The sequence below is a fragment of the Stomoxys calcitrans genome, chromosome 1 (assembly GCF_963082655.1).
Source record: "Stomoxys calcitrans chromosome 1, idStoCalc2.1, whole genome shotgun sequence".
In the NCBI taxonomy this organism is placed as follows: Eukaryota; Metazoa; Arthropoda; class Insecta; order Diptera; family Muscidae; genus Stomoxys; species Stomoxys calcitrans.
In genome coordinates, this window is record NC_081552.1 from 171,494,530 (window position 1) to 171,517,110 (window position 22,581).

The following is a 22,581-nucleotide window of genomic DNA, read 5'->3' on the forward strand; positions in this document are numbered from 1 at the left end:
GGTGAAGAGATAGATGCTGATGTTTTTAATTTGTAATCGATAATGTCTTCTTGTGTTTTTTTTTCTTAGCTAGAGCCATTTAATTCGATAGATACAAATTTACCGCTATGTTTAGAAAATTTTTAAAGGAGTTATTTTTTCGCCCATATATGTGGCGAGTTTTTCCGAGCCGAAATTGCTCATGTGGGTTGAGATGCTGCTGACCATGTTCACTTCACCGTATTCATGTAACATGTGTATGTAAAAATGTATTCATGTCTTTTTTTAAGCACACAAAGTGTTGCCGTAAAAAAAAAAATTAACAAGTTTCTTAGGTTTCTAAGTTGTCAATGAATGGGCCATTTTCTGGGAATTTTTCAATATCTACATGGGTAAATAAAATTTCATAGGATTACCTTGAAGAAATCAGTGGATTCTCAAAGAGAATGCTTCGCTGTAAAAATAACGATTTCTGAGATAGAGAAAGTAAGAAAACTTGAACGAATGAAATGGAGAGACGTGAGTTTGAGCAAATCAAAGCTCTCAGCCGGAAAGAATTTGGCAAATGGTTTTGGCACCGGCAAGATCTCCATTAGGATTGAAGATAGAGGGTGTGCTGAATATACGGAGAAACCCTATTTAAATACTTTTGGTTGCCGATTTTGGCGATGACGGCAAAACCTCAGAACTAATATCTGATGTCGGTTTTGAGTGTATACTACCTAACCAGACCTACAGTTGCACAGATATGTCTACATACTATTTCATAAACAGCGGTTACGGAAACTGACATTCACGACGTAGGTAGGGTAACATTTTACCCTAACAATTTTAATACTGGGTGGCATGGTAAACGATTTTAAGAACAACGGACATAAGAATAGCACATAACATTGTAATCTTATATGGCCCGTAATGATATTGAAAACCATATACATATGCCTCCTCATTCCACTTGTATAATTCTCAGACAAAAGCTGGGAGGACGTCGAACGTTTTCTGTGTGGTACGCAAAAGAAAAAGTTCTAGTTTAGGTTATTTCTTCTTTCAGGAAGAATCAGGGGATTTAAATATTCGCAATCCATTTTTTTTTTCATTCTCCCATGGCTTTAAGTGTCATAGCTGTCACATACTAAGCCTATATGCTAATCAGTCCGACATCCAGATTATGCCATATATTTGTTGTCTCAACAAGTTGTAATGTTTTTTTGCTGGCCACCATAGTATTAGTCTAACCACGTTCGTGAAGAGCCAATAGCCAATTGCTCAACAAGCCAAATGTCGCATATCAGACATGTCTAAACCAATTTTGAACTCTTTAGACAACAGCTTTCCAGGTTTTAGATTTCAGGATACCTCATTGATGTTGGCAGCATTAGTGGAGGCATAACCAACGATGAAAAAATGTTTTCATGTACACATCGGAATTTGTTCCCGGGCATTCGGCGTCAAAGGCGCACATGCTAACCTCAGCGCCACGGTGCACTATGGGCAAAAATACCGATTTGGCGACGCAAAACAAAAATTTTCAACTTGTTTAAAATCGGCAAAATTGTACACCAATCGAGAATAAACATTCCACTGAACTCAGAAATCGATTCTACATTGATAGAGATGGGTTTCTACCGGGTAAATACCCAATAAATACCCTTTTTGGGCATTTATTTGGGTATTTTTAAATGTTCAGATATTTTGGATATAAACCTGATCTCATAAAATTCGATTTTGGTTATATACAAAACGCTATATAGACCGATCTCCAGACTTAAAGTCTTAAGGCAATTAATTGGTCAGTTATCTTCTGATTTCGATGAAATTTGGCACAGTGAGTTCTGGTAGACCCCATTTGGCACAGTGAGTTCTGGTAGACCCAATTATGTGAAGTGTGGTACAGATTGGAACATATTTGGATATAGTTGCCCTATAGACCGACTGCCCGATCTCCTTATATAGCGTATTAAGTCCGATGTGGAGATCGGTCTGTATGACAGGTATATCCAAATATGGTCCGATCTGTACAATATTGAACACAAAGGTGTAGAGGGGTACCAAAACTGTTTCAAATTTCCTCGAAATCAGATGAAAAGCACGACTTTTATGGGCTCAATACCCTATATCGGAAGATTGGTCTATATGGCAGCTATATCCAAACATGGTCTGATCTGGACCATATTTAGCAAGAATGGGTAGGGGTTCTAAAACTCATTGTGCCAAATTTCATCGATATCGGATGAAAAATGCTCCTCTTATCAGCTCAATACCCTACATCGGAAAATCGGTCTATATGGCAGCTATATCCATAAATCGTCCGATCCACATTTAACAAATAGGTGTAGGTGTCTACCAGAACTCAATATGCCAAATTTCATCGAAATCGGATGAAAAATTCCCATTTTACAGGCTCAATACAATAAATCGGGAGATCGGTCTATATGGCAACTATATCCAAATACAATCCGATCTGGACCACATTTGACAGGAATTGGAAGGGGGCCTACCAGAACTCACTGTGCCAATTTTGATCGAATCGGGTAATAAAATGTTGTATGCCCTTAATACCCTAAATCAGGAGATCGGGCGGTCGGTCTATAGGGCAACTATATCCAAATATGGTCCGAACTGTACCACACTTCATAAAAATGGATAGGGGTCTACCAGAACTCACTTTGTCAAATTTTATCGAAATCAGATAAAAACTGACCAGTTTATTGACTCAAGACTTTAAGTCTGGAGATCGGTCTGTATAGCGGCTATTTTATGAGATCAAAAGGTCAGGTTTATTTTCAAAGCATACGAAATCATCAAACATTGTTTGGAAAATGTTTTAATACCCAAGATATCTGCAAAATTATAAATACCCAGCTTTTGGGTATATATGGGTAATTACCCGGGTATTTTTTTGGGTATTTACCCATCGCCCATCTCTATACATTGAATGATTAGGTCCAGTAGAACAGCTGTAAGCTGTCAAACCCTACATATGTTTCAGCGGGTGCATACTAAGCATCACCACGTGTTTTTTTGCGTTATCAAACAGGTTATAAATTTGCGTTTGTGTCTACTAAGTTAACGAAAATTTGTGCTTTTCATTGAGAAAAATATATATATTTGTGACTTGTGGCTTATATGTTATAGGAAAAAAATGTATGTTATACCAAAACTGCAGAAGACGACAAGTTATGACTGCCATGGACTGGAACTTGTGGAATTCACGGGGATTCAATCTAGTATCTTTTTTATAAATTACTATATCTTGTGAATATTTTGCGGTATGAATAATCTGCCTCTACCTGCAACTTTACCAGATATTGCATTTTTTCTGAAACAAAGTCGGTGCTCAGACGAGAAGTTTATGGTGTAAGCCAAATTGAGAGAGTTTTATATGGGAACTATATTAGGTTATAGACGGAGTCACACTATACTTGGCACAGGTGTTAAAAGTCGTACCATCTAGGGAATCAATAAGTATAATCGGGAGATCGGTTTATATGGAAGCTATATCAGGTTGTGGACCGATCCACACCACAATTGGCACATATGTTTGAGGTCGTAGCAGAAGCCATTGTGCAAAATTATAGTCAAATCGGATCACAATTGCGCCGTTTAGGGACTCAAGAAGTGGATAGATGCGTTTATATGGGGGCAATACCCAAATCTGAACCGATATCGTCCATTTTCAGTCTCCAATGACGTGTATCAATAAAATGTATTTAGTATCAAGATTTGGCAGCAAATGTCAAGCTCATAGGTGTCGTTAATTATTTAAATTTTTTTCAAAGTAAGCAGCTCTGCCGAACGGAATTAAAAAAAATCAAATTTACAGCAAAAAGAAAAGAAATAATAGAAAGATACACATATTGAAAGCTAAGACTACCGAAACCCTATATACGTGGATTACACCATAGTCTCCTTCACGGGAAGAGAAATAATGCATATTTGGAAAATGCAAACAGCTGAAATTTATCTATATTCACAAACGCCACCAACCAGTCTATGTGCGAAGTTCAAATTCTTTATATATAATTTATTAATATATGGTTAATGGCTTTGCTATACCAAGCGTACTGTACAAACCATATTTCTAAAATTCAACTTTGGTAAGTTTCCGCAAATAGAATTCAAAGATAAACTATATATATAGATGACGAATTTAAAGTTCGAACATAGGCTTGTTGGTGACGCTTGTGAATATAGATAAATGACAGTTATCTAAGAACATGCCGCAAGCTGAATTCTGCTCTCAATATTATCCTGTTTGCGCCGTTTGCATTTGCATAGGTGTGAAGTTTTTTTTTTGAACGAGTGTATAGTTTTATATTTTTAGGGTTTTTATTTCATATTGCAGATTAATTTATAAAGTAAACATGAAAGTAAAGATAGGACCTAAAAAGGTAAATAACGTTTATTTAAGAAATTCATCGTTTTTAATGTGTACACTGAAATAGGTGTATATGGAAAAACTTAAATATAATACATTAATTTGTACATGGGTGTTAGTGTTTTGAATTAACATCAAACCAGGCAGTTAATAACCGGTATATATTTATTTATTAATTTAATTATTTATTTGTTTAGGGATACAATTTTAAAGGATTTAGAAGGTATACAAATTTGACATGGAAAACTTTAAGTAAAAATAAATTTAATGGAATGGGGGAATGAAAAAACTAACAAATTTGTTTGTTTATATTAAATTATATTGTTAGGGTGTTGGAAGTCTCTCTTTACATCCAAACTATTCGAACACGCTCCTAACATAGGTGTAAAAAGAGAAAGTGCTCTTAAGTCCGGTTGAGCGAATAACGCCAAGGAGAGGTTGTAGGGGAATTTCCGCAAATAGCAAGAATCCCCTTACGATCCAAGCTAGCGGAAAAGCTCCATGGCAGATTGTAGGAAAACTACAAGAGCTTTCCACGCCAAGCTATGTGAGCAAGCTCAATGTTCTAGGAAATAGTAATTTTTAATGTAAAAGCGTTGCTGATGCCCTATAAATTAAATGGAAGATGAATTGTACCAATATAATATTCTCATTCGGATACTAGACTTCGCCGTCTCAATGGCATGATGAGTCTGAGTCTGTCGTATAGATACCGTGGTTTCTGTCTAAAGATAACCTTTGCAGAAATTGAAGTGCTCTCACATTAGGAAATGTGTCGAAGCTGAATCCGAAAATGGGAGTTGGTATAAGGTTATTCATGTTGCATCCTACCCAGTCCATACACATAGCGTATAATACTATTGTACGCCAAATTTAGCTTGCGCCGACTCTGCGAGTCGCAGTAGGCAAAGAGCTCACAACCGTATATCAAACCTGGCACTAACGGGTCGATTAAGGATAGCTAAGGTTGCCATCCATAATCGACCCATAAAAATGTCTTCGGCAGGAGATAATGTATGTTATGCGGTGTGAACGAGTGAGTTAGCCACAATAACGGTAGTTTCGCGTAAGTCCGTCCAACAACAGCATTGATGTGGTCTGTTCAGCTCAGAGAGCTGTTAAAAGTCTAACCCAAATTCTAAGCGCTAAGTAGCTATTGCGACGTTTTCATCATTAAAAATTATACCAATATCGCGCAAACATAATCTCTTATTTCTGTAGACAATCAGACACTTTGATTTCTGATGATTCAAATAAAGACCATTCGCCTTGGCCCACTCACAAACACGGAAGAGATCGTCATTTTGATTCCCAATACACTGATCAATGTCATCCATATGGCTGCTCAGTTGGATTTGCACGTCATCTGCAAACATATGTACTCGGCTTTAGACTGACTGAAGAAGAAGGTCGTTAGCATACATAGAGGAAAGAAGTGGACCGACAATAGACCCTTGCGGGACACCCTTACTAACAACCAGTGGTCTGGACACCGTGGACTCCATATGTACCAATTGCGACCGATTCATAAGGTATGACATTATGAGTCTTGTAGATGTAGCAGAAAAATTGAAATATCGACAATGTTTAAAGCACAAGTTACGGTAATCAACGGTATCGAAGGCCTTTGAGTGGTCAAGTCGAACCAGAAAGCAGACCTTATGGATTCCGAGACCTTGATCAAGGCGGAGGTACAACCGTGGTCAGTTCGAAAACCTGAATGCATATCGATTAAACTCCATATTAGGTTTAGGCAGAAGCACAGGCATAGACACAATCTAAGCATGTTTCCAAGAAGTAGGAAATGTGCCCTAGGATTAATCCCGTCAGTTCCAATGACGTTGGACTTAACCTATTTAAAACATCTTAGCACTTTTTCATGGGTAACACATCGGAACTCAAAGTCACCGTCATCATGCAAGCCATCCACCACTCCATCATTATACCCATAAAATGAGGCATCTGCCTGTAGCGTTGGTATATTGATGAATGTGTTGTTGAGCTCGTCTGCTTCACCAACAGAGCAACCAAAGGCTCTAAACTTCTGAACTCCTACATATATCATTAATAACCTTCCATTTGCTCTTAGAATCAACGGCCAAACCGAATCGGTTATAATTGTTGTTGTTTTTGTAGCAGTATGTTGTGCTCTATCTTGTTTCTGCTTGATTCTGTTAAGTGTCTAGATCCAGGAACTCTGCGACTAAGATGGGGTGCGTCCAGAGGGATCTGGGTTCGAGACGAGTGGGCCTGGCTGGGCAGTTAAACAGGTGATGTGTTGTCCCCGGTCACAATCGGGACATACATCCTGCACCTTTCCATCAATCTTTGCTCTGTAGGAATTGAGGCGGCTTCATCTACCGGATTGTAATTGGGCCAGAGCAACTCTGGTTTGCCGGGGAAAGTCAATTTCTTCAGGTGCAATGGGAGGCGGTCGTTGTCCAAGGACCACATTCTATAGCTATTCTCCCATCATCTACCGTGTCTGCATGAATGTTGTCTAGGCCCGCTTGATACGCCGTTCTGTCTAGAGGTTCTCTCTTGTGGCGCTGGATCGCCCGCTTTAGATCATGTAGATCTACCTTAAGGCTTCTGGGCGGTGAATACCCATCCACAAGATGATGATTTGGGTGGTCTGTTATACGTGATTGAATAAAATTCAATCTTTGCTGAATGAATCCGACTATTCGCATAACTTCTTGCAAGACGAAATATCTCGTAGAGTTCCGGTATCTTATAGCGTTTCCACCTGGAGTATACTATATCCCTGTCATTTATACACCTTCTAATCGCATGTACTCGAAGTTATTTTCTTATTTCTTATAAGAACCGAAACATGATACAATGAAAGAATATTATCCTGAAGAAATTACAGGTAATCAGGTAGTAATGCCCATTTATATTTATCTGATGGAAATTATGTTCCAAAAATCAGTAATCCAAACTACGGTTAGGTTAGGTTGAAAAGAGTGTGCAGATATTACCATATCTACCAATCTGTTCCACAGAGTTGCAAGCGCATTCGTCGCCCACGCCCTTAACTCGACCCGAAAGGCTTCGAGTTAACCAAGTTTATTGACGGCAGTCCTCTGGCTTTCACCGCCAAATCGTTTGCCTTTTCATTCCCCGTACCCCGTTATGGCCCGGCACCCAACGATGCTGATTTTGCCATCCTCAGAGAAGGCGTTAATCTCCTTCTTACACTGCAAGACTGTTAGTGACCTTACCGTCCTGGTTGTTATTGCCCTTATGGCAATAACAACCAGTGCACTAGTGGGTGTGGTCCTCATCGCTCCAGCTATGCCGAGACAACATGTTCACTGAACTTGTTGTATGGTCCCTATGTTGCACTTTTTCTCCCTAGCAGTCCACCAAACTCCTGAGGTGTAAGTAAGTAAAGGACTATTCTCAGATTCAGGCCCCATTTCGAGCCTACAGCCCGTCTATACATAGTGTCCAACATCTGTGATCCTTTTCAGTACGCTCCTGTATGTGACACTTCTCATTAAGTTTCCTGTCCAAGATCACACCTAAGTATTTGACCTTGTCAGATATCGAAATCGTCTTATTGAGGAAACGTGGTGCGTAAAATTGGCCCACCTTTGTCTTCCTCATGAACAAGCATATTTCAGTCTTCTCTGGGTTAACATTGAGACCTCTGAGTCTAGCCCAGTCATATGCCATTTGCAAGATCCTTTCGGCCCTTATGCTTAGCTGGTTCGGATACTTAGCCCTTAGAAGTATTGTAACATCGTTTGCATAGCGGACGGATTCAAACCCCTCCTCAGTGAACTTCCGTAATAGGTTATTTATGGTGGTCACCCATAGGAGTGGCGATAAAATGCCCCCTGTGACGTACCTTCTACCATTTTCTCCCTTATATTTATGTCACGGGACACACAATGTATCCACCTGTTCCTTAGCATATGATTTATCCAGTCTCTAAGAACCGGGTTCACCCGGTATTGGTTTGAGGATTGGAACAGTGTATTGGTCCGCACATTATTAAAAGGTCTCTCGATGTTAATCGCCAGTGTGTACGTTTTGGCATTGACGGATTCTTCTACTTTATGCACAGTCTCGTGCAGGGCAGTGTCTATCGACCGTCCCCTTAAATAGGCATGCTGTTTGTATTTGAGCAGTCCGCTGGATGACCTACTCTTAGTCATGGTGTCCACAATACGTTCCATGGTTTGAGTAGAAAGGACGTAAGGCTTATAGGTCTGTAGGCCTTTGGTGTCGCATTACTTGCCTTGCCGGGCTTGGGTATAAGTGCCACCCTTGCCTCCTGCCAGGATTTCGGAGTATATGCAAGTCTCAGGCACGCTGTTAAAATATTGGCCATGTCAGGCGCTAGATAGTCTGCCTCCTCCTGTAGTAACGCCAGAAATATTCCATCAGGTCCGGGTTACTTGAATGGTTTGAAGCTCCTCAAGGATTCCTTCACCATAAATTCCGTTATGATAAGCCTGCGATCGACATCATTATTCCAAGATTCCGGTGTCTCCATGAGTCCCGTCGTATCCTGTGCAAAATGGGTTTTCATCAAAAGCCTCAACATGTCCTCCGTTGTCTCTGCTCTCACTCCCATGTCGTCTACTAAAGTTTCAGTTTGGACATGGGGTTTTGAGAGAAACTTTTTTATCTTGGCGGCATCCAGAAGGCACGTTTTGCCGCTTCTTCCGCCTTTTTACGATGTGCTCTGTTAAAAAGTCTGCGGACCTCTTTCCTTTCCCGAAGAGGACAACTATTTTCAAAGGACCCCACCGGTGCTGTCGTAATCCTGTTGACATTTCGTCAATATCTTCTATGCTTGGGCGATCTAAATTATATTGCCCAAGTCTTCTTCTGAGTAGTCTTCCAAATTTTGTCCAGTTGGTTTTCAACTTATTCCGGAAGCTTATCGGATTCGGTGCTGGCCGTGCTATTCTAAACCTAATAAAGCGATGGTCAGAGAAAGAGTGTTCCATGGAGACCCTCAAATCCTGAACCCAATCGATTAGATTTTCCGAACATATTGTCACATCTAATACCTCCTCCCTAATCCTATTAACAAAGCTAATGGTGTTACCAACATTAAGTTTTTTGGGTCGTTAGTATTCAAGAACTCTGCCGGGGCTTGGCCCCGCTTATAAGTATTGGTACTACCACACAAAATGTGAGAGTTTGCATCGCGCCCTATTAGTACCTCATTTCCTGTCTGTTTTACTTTCCTCATCAGCCGTTGCAGCTCCGACGTAGGTGGCGGAGAGTCGAAAGGCAGATAAATCGCTGCCAGGTATGCTCCACCGTCTCCCTGTCTTAGGACTGTTGCATCTGACTTTGACACCTCTGGGGAAAATATATAATTCAAATTTTTACGTCAAATAATGCGGGGCCGAGATCTAGTGTTAGCACAGAATAATTGGTAGTTGATATCGAGTAATTTTTAAAACTTCTGTTAGATTAAAAAAATAACTCTATCCACATGTGTATATGCTACCCATTGGCCCGTCCGATTAAAATGCACTTTAACTGGTTTCATATATTCGTCATATCATAAATTCCACAAATTTTTTATTTATTATATGAGACACAAGGATTAAAGTTAATAACTGTCAGCCGAAATTTACGGTTAAGCAAAATATTTTTATTACTGAAAGCGAAAAGATGTTATGCTCTGAAAATATAGTCTCATACTTTTTCTTGGAATAGGTTACCGGTCACCAAACTTGACTTCGAACTCGTGTCTTTGGGGTCCATTTAGCCCATCCCTGGTGGTCATTGGAAGCCACCATAGCGCAGAGGTTGGTTCGAATCCTGGCGAATCCCTTACAATTGAGCTTTTACTTGAATCGGATAGTATTTTAGACATTTGCATGGTCAAATTTGCAATTTGCATTTTTTGGTACTTAACGTAGAAAGTGTATTCCGTCCATGATGTTACATGACATCATACCTTACCATCTACCTTACCAGCCCATACTTTTTAAGTTTCATTTAATTTGAAACTACATTTTACTTTGTTTTAATAATTGTTTGTTTTATTTCCATTTACAGAAAAACACGGATCGCAATCTTAGTAATCAACTTGGTCACATGCAACGTTCTGGAAAAAATAATGGTAACAGTAACTACAAGCACCACCGCTATTCCTGGGGTAGTGGCCACAGTTCATCATCTTTGCATAGCAGTGCCACATTGGGTATTGGTTCGGGCAAAGATGATTTGTGGGCTGCCATACAGACGAATTACAATTATATCATGGACACAAACCTTTTGGATACCTGCAAAGAGGCTAGATATGAAATAGAGGGCGCGACAAGTGTCTTGGATAACACAACGGATACAAGTCTCAAGGTGAGTAATCATTGGATAATGGGTGGGGTCAATTTTCATGGTGAAAAGGTATTTGGCTGAGAAATACTGGGGTGAATTTTTATGCATGGTGGAAAAAAATGCTTGACAGAAATGCTGAATTGTAGTTTTTATTAATGATTTTGTCTGTTGCATACTTTTAGATGCTAGATGAAAATACCCGCACTGTCGGCTCTAGCGAAGACCCCAAAGAACTACGGAAATGGTTGAGAGATATGGAACATAAACTGGAAAGTGCACCAACATTGTCGGAAGCCACCATGCTGTCTTGTGCTGAATTGCAAAAACATTTAACTGAACATTCGGTAAGTTGATTTAAGTTACAAATGAAATACAGTGGTGGTAAACGCATAACTACAATGCGCTTGAGTTAAGAATTCCGCTTAGCGCATTACCTACGAATTGTTAAAAAAAATAGCCAAAAATTGAACGATCTTGCAATAATTCCAGTTCTAGTTAAATAAAAATTACATCAATTTAGTTGAGGCCCGACGACGATGCAATAACCGACTCTCAATATTTGGAAGACTAGGGGAAGCAAAGATCCTAATACGGACAGTGTAGGGACGAAAGGCTGACAGACAGTCTAACACCTCTTTGTTAGACAATGGAACTTTCAAAGACTTTCTCAATTTTCGGAAGACTAGGATAGATAACGATTCTAATATTGAGACGTCAGGTAGTGCAGTGACAAGAAACTAAATGCAGCCTAACGAACAGGGAGCCGACGATAAAGCACACTTACTCAAGATTTGAAAGACTAGTAGAGGCAATGATCTTAAAATTGGAATATCAGGCTGTGCAGGGACGAGAGACTCAACACAATCCAACGAACAGGGACCCGACGATGGAACCATTACCGACTTTCTCAAGATTTGGAAGACTAGAATATGCATAGATCCTAATATTAAAACATTAGGCAGTGCAGTGACAGGAAACTCAATACAGTGCAAAGAACAGGGAGCAAACGATGAGGCCATCACCTACTCCCAAGATGCCCATATACTGGAGGACTAATGATTGAGATCATCCAGATAAACCTCCACCGGAGCGAGACGTCTGCACACGCTCTGATGGCGAAAATCAGTAAGGGCAAGATTCATATTATCTTAAACCAGGAGCCATGGATGACCCGGAACAAAGTTGCTGGACTGAACCGTATCAACTACTAATTATTCTATTATAAAACTGATACACGGTCGAGGACCTGTTTTGCAATTGCAAATTTTGCCCATTAACATTCCACTAAGGAACAGGGGCGAAGTTCTCATCTATCAATGAGTGAAGTCCGATTCAAGTTTTTCAGCTTAATGATAAGGAGCATCCTTTTTACGGCAGATGAGGTACTAAAAGGGTGAACGAGGGCGTATCATTGCGGAATTTATGGTAAAGGAAGCCTTGAGGAGCCTGACTATCTGGCGCCCCACATGGCCACTATTTTTACAACTTCCATATACTCCGAAAGCCTGGCAGGAAGCAAGAGTGGTATTTATACCCAACCCGGCAAAGCAAGTTATACGACACCAAAGGCCTACAGACCTATAAGCCTTACGTCATTTCTACTCAAAACCATAGAACAAATTGTGGATACCATGATAAAGAGTAGGATATCTAGCAAACTGCTCAAATGCAAACAGCAAGCCCATGTCAAGGGAAGACATGGAGACTGCCTTGCTGCTGACTGAGGTTGAGCGTAAAATAGAAGAAATCTTCGATATCAAAACGTACACACAGGTGGTATGCATTGACATCGAGGGGGCTTTTAACAATGTGCGGATCGATACACTGATCCAATCCTAAGACCAGTACCAGGTGGACCAGGTCCTTAGAGACTGGATAAACCATATGCCAAGAAGAAAGAGAGAAGGAGAGGGAGAGAGAAAGTATCACAGGACACGCCAAAGGAGGAAATTTTATCACCACTCCTATGGGTGACCACCATAAATGACCTATTACGTTTGCTACGCAGACGACGTTATACTACTTCTAAGAGATAAGGATCGGAATTAGCTATGCAGGAGGGCCGACAGTGTCATGCAGAGGGCATACGACTGGGCTAGACCTAGGGATCTCAATATTAACCCAGAGGAGACTGGAATCTACCTGTTTACGGAGAAGACGAAGGTGTGCCAATTTGACGCACCACGTTTCCTAAATGGAATGATTTCTATATCTGACAAGGTCATATAATTGGGTGTGATCTTGGAAGGAAACTTAATTGGAAGTGTCACATTCAGGAGCATACTGAGAAGGCTCACAGATGTTGAGCACTATTTAGACGAGTCGTAGACTCGCAATGGGAATTGAATCTGTGGATATTCTATTGGACAGAAGCGTGATTTAGACCTATGCCTAGTTTGGTGGACTGCGATGGAGAAAAAGTGCAACGGATAGTAAATTGACCATCAGGCCAATAACAAACAGGACGGTAATGTCACGAACAGTCTTGGAGTGTAAGAGAGAGATTAACGCCTTCTCTAAGGATAACACAATCAGCATTGTTTTGGGTGTCAGTTCACAGCGGATTAAGGGGGAATGAAGTAGCAGACAGAGCAGAAAAAGGCTGCCGTCCATAAACTTGGATAACTCAAAGTCTTCGGAACTCGCATACAGGGCTGCCAGACGTGACGATTTTTACGTAATTTTTTCCACAAAACTTGGCCTTTTGACGCTTGACTATTTTTGCTTTAAATCCCTTTACGTTTTGACGATTTTTTTCTTTGAAGGTCACATAATTATGAAGGCCATCACGTCTATATTGGATAATATGGTAAACTTTTTTCCTAAATATAGTAATACAGTCTGGTTTTTACTATATGGCTTTTTGATTAAAAAATGGCTCATCTTTTTACACCCTCCACCATAGGATGTGGGTATACTAATTTCGTCATTCCGTTTATAACACAGCGAAATATTGATCTGAGACCCAACAAAGAATATATATTTTTGACATTTAAATCCGTCTGTCGAAAGCATCCAACCGTGAAAAAAAAAATCAAATTTTCAATAAAATTTCATTTCTATAATCTACCATTCTTAAAGTTTGCCTTTGTCAACATTTTATTAAAATTTTTCCTTTTATAACTATTTATTTAAGATTTCATAGAAACTTTGTTTTTAAGGAAATTTTCAGTTAAATTTTGTCTCTGGAGAAGATTTCATTGATATTTTTTAGTTAAAGAAAATTGAATTGAAATTTTGGTCTTCCGGAGGTCATCCACACATCGAAAATTGAGAATTCTAAATGAAAAAGTCGGATTTTGGGTGTGACGTTTTTGTGACTTTTTTTTCAGTAAAACTATGACAATTTGGCGATTTTTATACCCACCACCATAGGATGGGGATATGCTAATTAAGTCATTCCGTTTGTAACACCTCGAAATATTCGTCTAAGACCCCATGAAGTATAGCTATTCTGGATCGACTCGACATTCTGATTCGATCTAGCCATGTCCGTCCGTCCGTCAGTCGAAGCATTCTGTGAAGGTATTTATGGAAGGTGAAGGTATTTATGGAAGGTGAAGGTATTTATGGAAGGTGAAGGTATTTATGAAACTGGATATTTTTTTTCATAGCTACCACGGACATGCTTGCAATAGTCCAGACGCTGAATCCAATTTTCGACAGTTTTCGATATTTCTACGAAGTTCATCAATCGTCGCTGGTTTGGTCGCATAGACCATAGACTTAACGTAGCCTCACACATGAAATAGTCTAACGACGTCAAATCGCACTACCGAAGCGTCCAATCTTGGTATCCAATAAATTGATTGTGCTGGGTGGCTTGTGGCCCCGTCCTGTTGCAACCAATTTGGGCCAAAAATATTCTATTATCATTGAGCGGTAGCGATTCCCATTCACAGTTATTTGCCGGTCGTGATCATCACTGAAGAAGTATGGCCTAATGACGCCGCCGGCCCACAAACCACACCAAACCGTAATTTTTGTGGGATGCAATGATGACTCGTGCAGTAGGTGTGAATTGCTATCTGACCAATAACGCATATTTTGCTTATTGACGAAGCCATTCAGCCAGAAAAAAGCCTCATCCCTGAAGATGATTTTTCGATGAAAACGATGGGGCCATTGATTCTGAATTTCGGTAGTAAGTTTTAATTATTTCCACTCGTTGTTGGCTCGTATATCTTTCTATCATGAAATACCAGACCTTACTGCAAAGAAATGGCAAAAAATATGGCGTCGTTTGCTGTCCCTATCGTTCTACTTTTGTAGCGTCCCTGAACAAAAAACACTGTAGCTCGGAATTTCTAACTTAGAGTCCCTTTTTCGAGATAACTTGTTAGTATTTAGAGCGCACAACAAGCCGATTACTGGTGTATGTTCAAAGTGACATGGGTCGGATAAATATCCACATTCTCTTTTCAACCTAACCTTACTTAACAAAACATCACAAATATCGCCAGCATAAGGAGGGTAACCGCCGCTGAAAATTTTGTTGATGTACTCGCCATGGTTTGGAACCCAGGCGTTCAGCGTCATAGGAGGATTTCCCCCGATGCTCCTATGAAGCATATGCGCACCGATTATCCCCTTATGCTAGACCTTATCGTCATTCAGAAACGACGTGATGACAGTTGCTGATAGTTTTGCTTATCTTTGGTTTAATTTCAATGCATGATGGGCATTTTGAAGTTTTTTCTGACTTAATATTAAACTCTTGCCTCAAGGAAAAATGAATATGCGCGATTTAAGCTTATTTATCGAATGCTTAGGCCACCCATGCTACTTGCTGAGTTTTTAATAACATGCTTAATTGACAGTTTAATAAGTCTCTACTTAGGAGTCCCTATTTGGTAAAAACCCTCAAATTAGGTCTTTGTTAACCACAATTTTATATGAAGAGTCGGTACCGCGATGATTTCGTAATTTCCCCAAGCTACAATCTCTGACGTGCTGAGATTTTGGCAAATTGAGTTAAACATAAAACTACCGCAACAAATTTCACACAAAAAAAATGTGTAAAATAAAACATTATATTTTAGCAAAAATTAATAAATTATTTTCAAAAGAAAAAAAAAAAAAAAATGGCACACAATCACTAAAGTGAGATTAATAGCTTAGTTCATAACAATTATTAAAAACTAAAATCGTTTGACCCCTTTAGCACTTCTTAGTGGGGTATTTTATAAAATAGTGGTTAATTACAGGCTTTGGAGCGAAGCTGTTGCAAAAGTTGTTTGTGATTTTTTTTTTGTATTTAGCCCAAATTTATTCAACCCATTAATAGTTGGGAAGCCTTAGTTACAGTAAGCCCACGTCGACCTCATCACTTTCCTCTGGAATACAATTTTTGCCTTTACTGCTACCATTTTGCCAAAAGAAAGTTTTTTCTATGGTAGATAAAAGTAAAAATTTACCATGCATAACTAGAAAATTTAGAATATATCATAGCGGACACAATGAAGGTTAATGTTAAGTGAAAAAATGCTTAAACTGCATCATTGGTGGCTTTAGACTTTCCTTTGGTTTTCGTATTTAGATTGACTTTTACTTGCCTTTGGCCATGCCGCCAAAGAACACAAAAGATGCATTAGCACTCAACTTTTAGCTCTGGCGGTGCATATTTTTTATGTGAGTGTTCCCCAAGCCCAGAAGTGTAAATGAGCCTCACTGTGGAGTCGAGTGCAGGCAGAGGAAAAGTGTGTTTCATGGCAAATTTGCCAATTTTCTTTGGCTTATGGATTTTCATTATCATGAGCCGCACCAAACAACCCCTACTCTTCAAGCCTCCGTTATGAGGAGTTAAAAGTTTATCTCAGATTGCATGTCATGACATTGAGAATTTATTTCAGTCGTGTTTGGGTAGTTGTAAAACTAGATCAGTAAAGAAACTAAGGCGAGTTCTACTAAACTAAAAAATAGAAATAGAAAGAAATAAAAAGAACAGTCAATTTTTTTTATTCAAATGATGGCTTTATATGGATGAATAATTTCGAAATAGAAATTTAATTTTTTTACTAGCTGTCTTTAACCATCTTTCACTCTCTTATTGTATCTGAGCCCTATACTGGCACGGTCAGGAAATAAGTCCTATTTGGGGGTGGTATGGCCCCTCCGATATTTCGCCCCCAATGTGGATATCAAATTCGTGCTCTACTCCCAAATACCTTTCATTTGAGCCTAATTTTGCTATGATAGGTAAATATGTCCGGTATTTGGGGGTATCTTGGGGGTGAGGCGGACCCCCAGATATCAGATTCATGCTCTACACTCAAATACTTTTCATTGGAGCCCCATATTATCATGATTGGACTATTAAAAATTTGGCGGGCTTTGAAGGTGGTATCCTAAATTAGGATATCATCATTTCTGGTTTTGAGTTACTATAAGAGTACAAACCAAGTTTCTCTTTAATCGCCCAATCCACCTCCGAGATTTGGCATTTGAAAAGTAGGGTAAGGGGAGGGTCCCCCTATTAAAGTTAATGGTAGCGGATTGGAGTTGTTAAACTCTTTGTGCCGAAAGTGGATATCAGATTCATACTCTACTCCCAAAGACCACATTTGAGCCACATATTGCCATGGTCGATATACATATATGTCTGGTTTAGGCGGAGTATATAAGTTGAGGCGTCCCTGAAACACTTGGCCATATAACAGATATCAGATTTTTTTTTATTTTTTTTTATTGTGATAATATGTATGGGTATTATCATAGGTCTAATATAAAGCATGGGTAAGGTAATCGTACAGTTTTGATTTGCAACTTAGTTATAAAGTAAAAATTAAGTGATATATATTTTAATTTTAACAAATTGAAGACAGCAATGACAATTGCAGAGATCCAATTAATAAAAGAGAAAAAAAGATTATAAATTGTATAAAATAACTATATAGTAAATTTTAAGTACATATGCATTTTCGCATTTTAACAATGTGTATCAACCAAGGGGGTTAAATTAAATAAATAAATTTGCTCAAATTTTTGTTTAACTTATATAACAAATGGTTAAACTGATTAGAATTGTCAATAAATTGTTTAGAAAAAGATTAAATATGTTAAAAAGATTAAAAATGATTAAAAATCGAAGATTTAAACTGTTATTCATACATAGTTATCAAATATGTCCAGTTTGGCCATCCATACATTTGCAAATGCAAATTCGCCCATTGATATTCCACTAAGGAACAAAGGAACAATGAGTGCAGTCCGATTCAAGTTTAAACTCTGATAAGGGGCCTCCTTTTCAAAGCCGAGTCCAAACCTCTTTGGGTAGAAGTTTTTACATGGCTACCATACCAAATGGCATAGTTGCTCACAAATGTCGCCAGCGATAGGAGGGGATAACCACCGCAGAAAAATGTATTTCTGGTGTTCTCGCCAGGATTCGATTCGAACCCAGGCGTTCAGCGTCATAGGCATTGAAAAAATATCAGCATCGTGCTCTACTCTCAAATTCCTTTTATTTTTCCCCCAATTGCATTTGGTTTAGGGGGAGTTTATGGGATGAGGCGTCCCCGAAACACTTGGGCCCAAAATCGGGAATCCAATTCATGTTCTCAAATACCTTTCATTTGAGCTCCTTTACCCACAGACTGCAAATATGTCCGGTTTGGGCGGAGGGCCCTTAAAAACTATCAACATCGTGCTTCACTCTCTTTGAGCTCAAATTGTCATGTTCAGCCAGAACATCCTATTTGAGATGGGACCCAAGACACTTGGTTCTGAATAATTATATCAGATTCATGCTCAACTTCCAAATATCTTTCATTTGATCCCCATATTTCCATTGTCGGCAAATATGTTCGGTTTGGGGGGTGTTTTGGGGAATGGGACGGTCACTGAGTGATTTGGCCATGAAAATATATATCAAATTCGCGCTCAACTCTAAAATACCTTTTATTTGAGGCCCTTATTTCATTGGTCCGCAAATACGTCCTATTTGAGGGGTGTAATGGGGGTGGGTTGGACCTCTAGAAACTTGGTCCCAAAAGTGGGTGTCAATTTCGTGCTCCACTCTCAAATACCTTTCATTTAAGCCCCATATTGCCATGGTCGGTAAATATGTGCTATTTAGGGGTGTTTTTTGGGGTGGGGTGGTCCCCCAAAACACTTGTTCCGACAATTGGATATCAGATACGTCTTCTGATCTAAAATACTTTTCATTTGAGTCTCACAATTGGATATTAGATACGTTTTCTACTCTTGAATACCTTCCATTGAGGCCCATATAGTCGTGATTGGTGGGTTTTGGGGTTGGGAGGCCCCCTTAGGTAACCCATCAGAAATGTGGATTTTTGTTATTTGGTTACTACAAGAGAGCATCCAAAATTTCGCTTAAATCGCGCCACCCATCTCCGAGATCTGGCGTTTCTGAAAATTTGGGTAAGGGGGCGGGTCCGGATCCCCTTGAGATATCAAAAAAATTAAATACCCTATATTCACCACGGGAATATCTTTCTTCTTGACCAAATCCAGTGCTGTGCCTGGCCAGATCTCGCCAATCTTTTTTAGAAGAAAAATTAAATACAAATGTAAATGTGTGTTTCAGTGGATGTTTATAATCACCACTAAATGTATAATTTCCATAATCTTTTTTCTTTAAATTTAGATACAAAAGGCCATGCCAGTCATGCAAGCAAGCGAGCTTAAAACGGCAGATTTTGTTTGCTGAGTTAGCTGACCGAAATGTTTGCTAATACAGTAGCCCTATGTTTACTAAAACAGCGGTAATGTCTGTTTTCCCATTTTCAGCAAACAAAAACTGCTGTTTTAGTAAACATTTTTGCTGTTTTGAATAACAAATTTGGTTGAGTACTAAGGAACAACGGCAATCTTCTCACATAACAATGAGTAATGTCCGGTTCAAGTTTAAGCTCAACGATAAGGGGCCTCCTTTTTATAGCCGAGTCCGAAAGGCGTGCCGCAGTGCGACACATCTTTGCAAAGGATAATCAGCGCTGAAAATGTTTTCAGTTATCTCGCCAGGATTCGAACCCAAGCGTTCAACGTCATAAGCGGATATGCTAACGTCTGCGCTATGGTGGGTCCATTGACTATCTCACTCCAATTGCTCCTAGGTATGCAGCCCTGTTTTTCTCTCTTGTCGACAATTACCATCACCAAGCTGTCCTTAGCGACATTTGCAATGGTTGTTTGACCCATTATCCTTTTCTTTTACGCCTTGGTTCTTTTGGGGATGGGAGACCCTTCAGGTGACCACAGCCTGTTTAGAGCCATATCACTTTTGTTGGCCTTAGTTTTTGTTTTGGGTATGTGATGCTGTACAGTTTCGAATCATTCGCACCGTCATTCACGAGAGTTTTAGGATCATTCGCACCAAGCCTCTAAATAAGCCTGGGAGCTGTGCGCCTTTTTATTATTTCAACCTTTTAACACAGATAAAAATAATTTTGAACAAGTAAGAGCGTGCTAAGTTCGGCCGGGCCGAATCTTATATACCCTCCACCATGGATCGCATTTGTCGAGTTCTATGCGCGGTATCTCTTTTTAGGCAAACAGATTATTGTATAAGAACTGTAATGCTATTGGAGCTATATCAAGTAATAGTCCGATTCGGACCATAAATGAATGCTGAACATTGTAGAAGTCATTGTGTAATAGTTCAGTTCATTCGGAAAAGAATTGCGCCTTGTACAGGATCCAGAAGCAAAATCGGGAGATAGGTTTATATGGGAGCTGTATCAAGCTATTGATCGATTCAGACCATATTAGACACGTATATTGAAGGTCATGAGATAAGCCGTTGTAAAAAATTTCTGAAAAATCGGATGAAAATTGCGCCCTCTAGAGGCTCAAAAATTCAAGATGCCAGATCGGTTTATATGGCAGCTATATCAGGTTATGTACGGATTTGCACCATACTTAGCACTTGGAAGTCATAACAAAACACCTCACGCAAAATTTCAGCCAAATCTGATGAGAATTTCTCGCTCTATTGGCTCAAGAAGTCAAGATACAAGATCGGTTTACATGACAGCTATACCAGATTATGAAGTGATTTGAACCATATCACAGTTGTTGGAAGTGATACCAAAACACTACGTGCAAAATTTCAGTCAAATCGGACGAGAATTCCGCCCTCTAGAGGCTCAAGAAGTCAAGACCCAAGATCGGTTTATATGGCAGCTATATCAAAACATGGACCGATTTGGCAAATTTACAAGCCCAACCGACCTACACTAATAAAAAGTATTTGTGCAAAATTTCAAGCGTCTAGCTTTTCTCCTTCGGAAGTAAGCGTGCTTTCGACAGACAGACGGACGGACATGGCTAGATCGAGTTAAAATGACATGACGATCAAGAATTTAAATACTTTATGGGGTCTCAGACGCATATTTCGAGGTTTAACAAACAGAATGAGGAAATTAGTATACCCCCATCCTATGGTGGAGGGTATAAAAACAACAACTTTCGTCGAAAAAATAACTACGAAAGTTGTTAATTTTCCTGCAACAATTCATTTTAAATTTCAACGACCCAACGTACAAATTTTTTGTTGAAAGGCACTCTTTGCAAGCCAACATATAACAACAACAACAATATATCTATAAGCAAGGCAAAAAACCATCTAACCGCATGTGCTTTGCTTCGGGTGGTGGTGTTTTTATTTTCTTTGTTCGGCTCGCGCTGCTTTGTCTCGTTCGTTTTACTGCTGTCCCTCGGGTTTTCCTCTGTCACTCTCTTCTATTACCCATAAAAACAAAATTTAATAATTTTCTAGCCTCAGAATACTGAACTCATGATTTCATGTTTGAATTTCAATAATTTTGTCCGTCAAGTCTCTTGTAGAGACTTACTTACGTACTTCAACAAATAATGTCTTCGATCCAATGCTAAAATTCGTCGAGAATTTAAAATTTCACATACAAATTTGGTAGTTGGTTTTCTTCTAAGAGTTGCCTAGGCAAATAATAGACTTGCGAATATAAAATAGGTTCGGCCCTGTCCTTAAGTCTCGAACCGGGTGTCTTCGCTCCCTGCTGACCAGTTGTTTTTCGGGTAGTGAAGCCTGACGCAGCCGCTCCACCAGTCAAGATTTCAGTAGCTGACAACATGCTACGGCCTAATATCACCACCACAGCTGTTCGGCCTTTGGAGTTCGTTCTAAGCCTACTCTCGGTCTCTAGATCTTCCACTCGGCAGGAAACAGATGCAGATCATAAATCGCTTCATGGATAACAATATCGCAGCTATCTTTGAGTGACTTGAATTTTTTCCGAAAATAACTACCTATTAGGAGTTGCAGAATATTCTTGCGAAGCGAAACGTACGCCCTATTCAATGCTTCAAACAAGAAAGTCTTCAGATGGACTGGACTGGAGCGAGAGGTTCAGCGCTTTAAGAGAGAAGCTCTAGATCAAGTGGCATATCAAGTGGGTCTGGGCAACATTCATGCAGATACATCAGCAGATGCGGAGAATAACTGAACGGGTGAGCCCGGCAAATCAGAGTAGTACTGGCTCAATTGCGGTCCGGGAGATGCTGTTTCCTGATTTTGACCAGGGACCACACGACACACGGTACTTGTTAACTGCTAAGCCAAAGCTACTCGACTCAGACGCAAATCCCTGTGGACGCACCCCACCTTAGTTGCAGAGTTCCTGGATCTTTAGATGTTTAGCAGAAGCAAGCAGACGAAAGATAAAACACAACGCAATGTAACAACAACAACAACCACAACGATATGATGGGGACGTACAGTTTTTAACGAATCCCAAACATCATTTAACGAATTCAGATACAGTCGAGTCCACTTAACTGAAAACAGCAAAATACAAGATCTTGGTTTCAATTATCCGACGTTTTCAATTATGCGAAGTCCGGATAATTGAAATATCTTTCAATTAATCGAAGTTTGTAGAATTAAGAATGTTTTCCATTAG

General features: G+C 39.5%; 1 protein-coding gene across 6 annotated transcripts in view; it reads left to right on the forward strand.

The window, feature by feature from the left end:
• The window catches only part of LOC106082505 (klarsicht protein), an 841,622-nt gene that overhangs the window by 290,516 nt on the left and 528,525 nt on the right, over nt 1–22,581 (forward strand). For all 6 annotated transcript variants that reach the window (XM_059361071.1, XM_059361070.1, XM_059361068.1 and 3 more), the window contains 2 exons: nt 10,397–10,696; nt 10,858–11,019. In XM_059361071.1, coding sequence (XP_059217054.1) covers nt 10,397–10,696; nt 10,858–11,019 — 462 coding nt within the window. The remainder of the gene's footprint in view (nt 1–10,396; nt 10,697–10,857; nt 11,020–22,581) is intronic.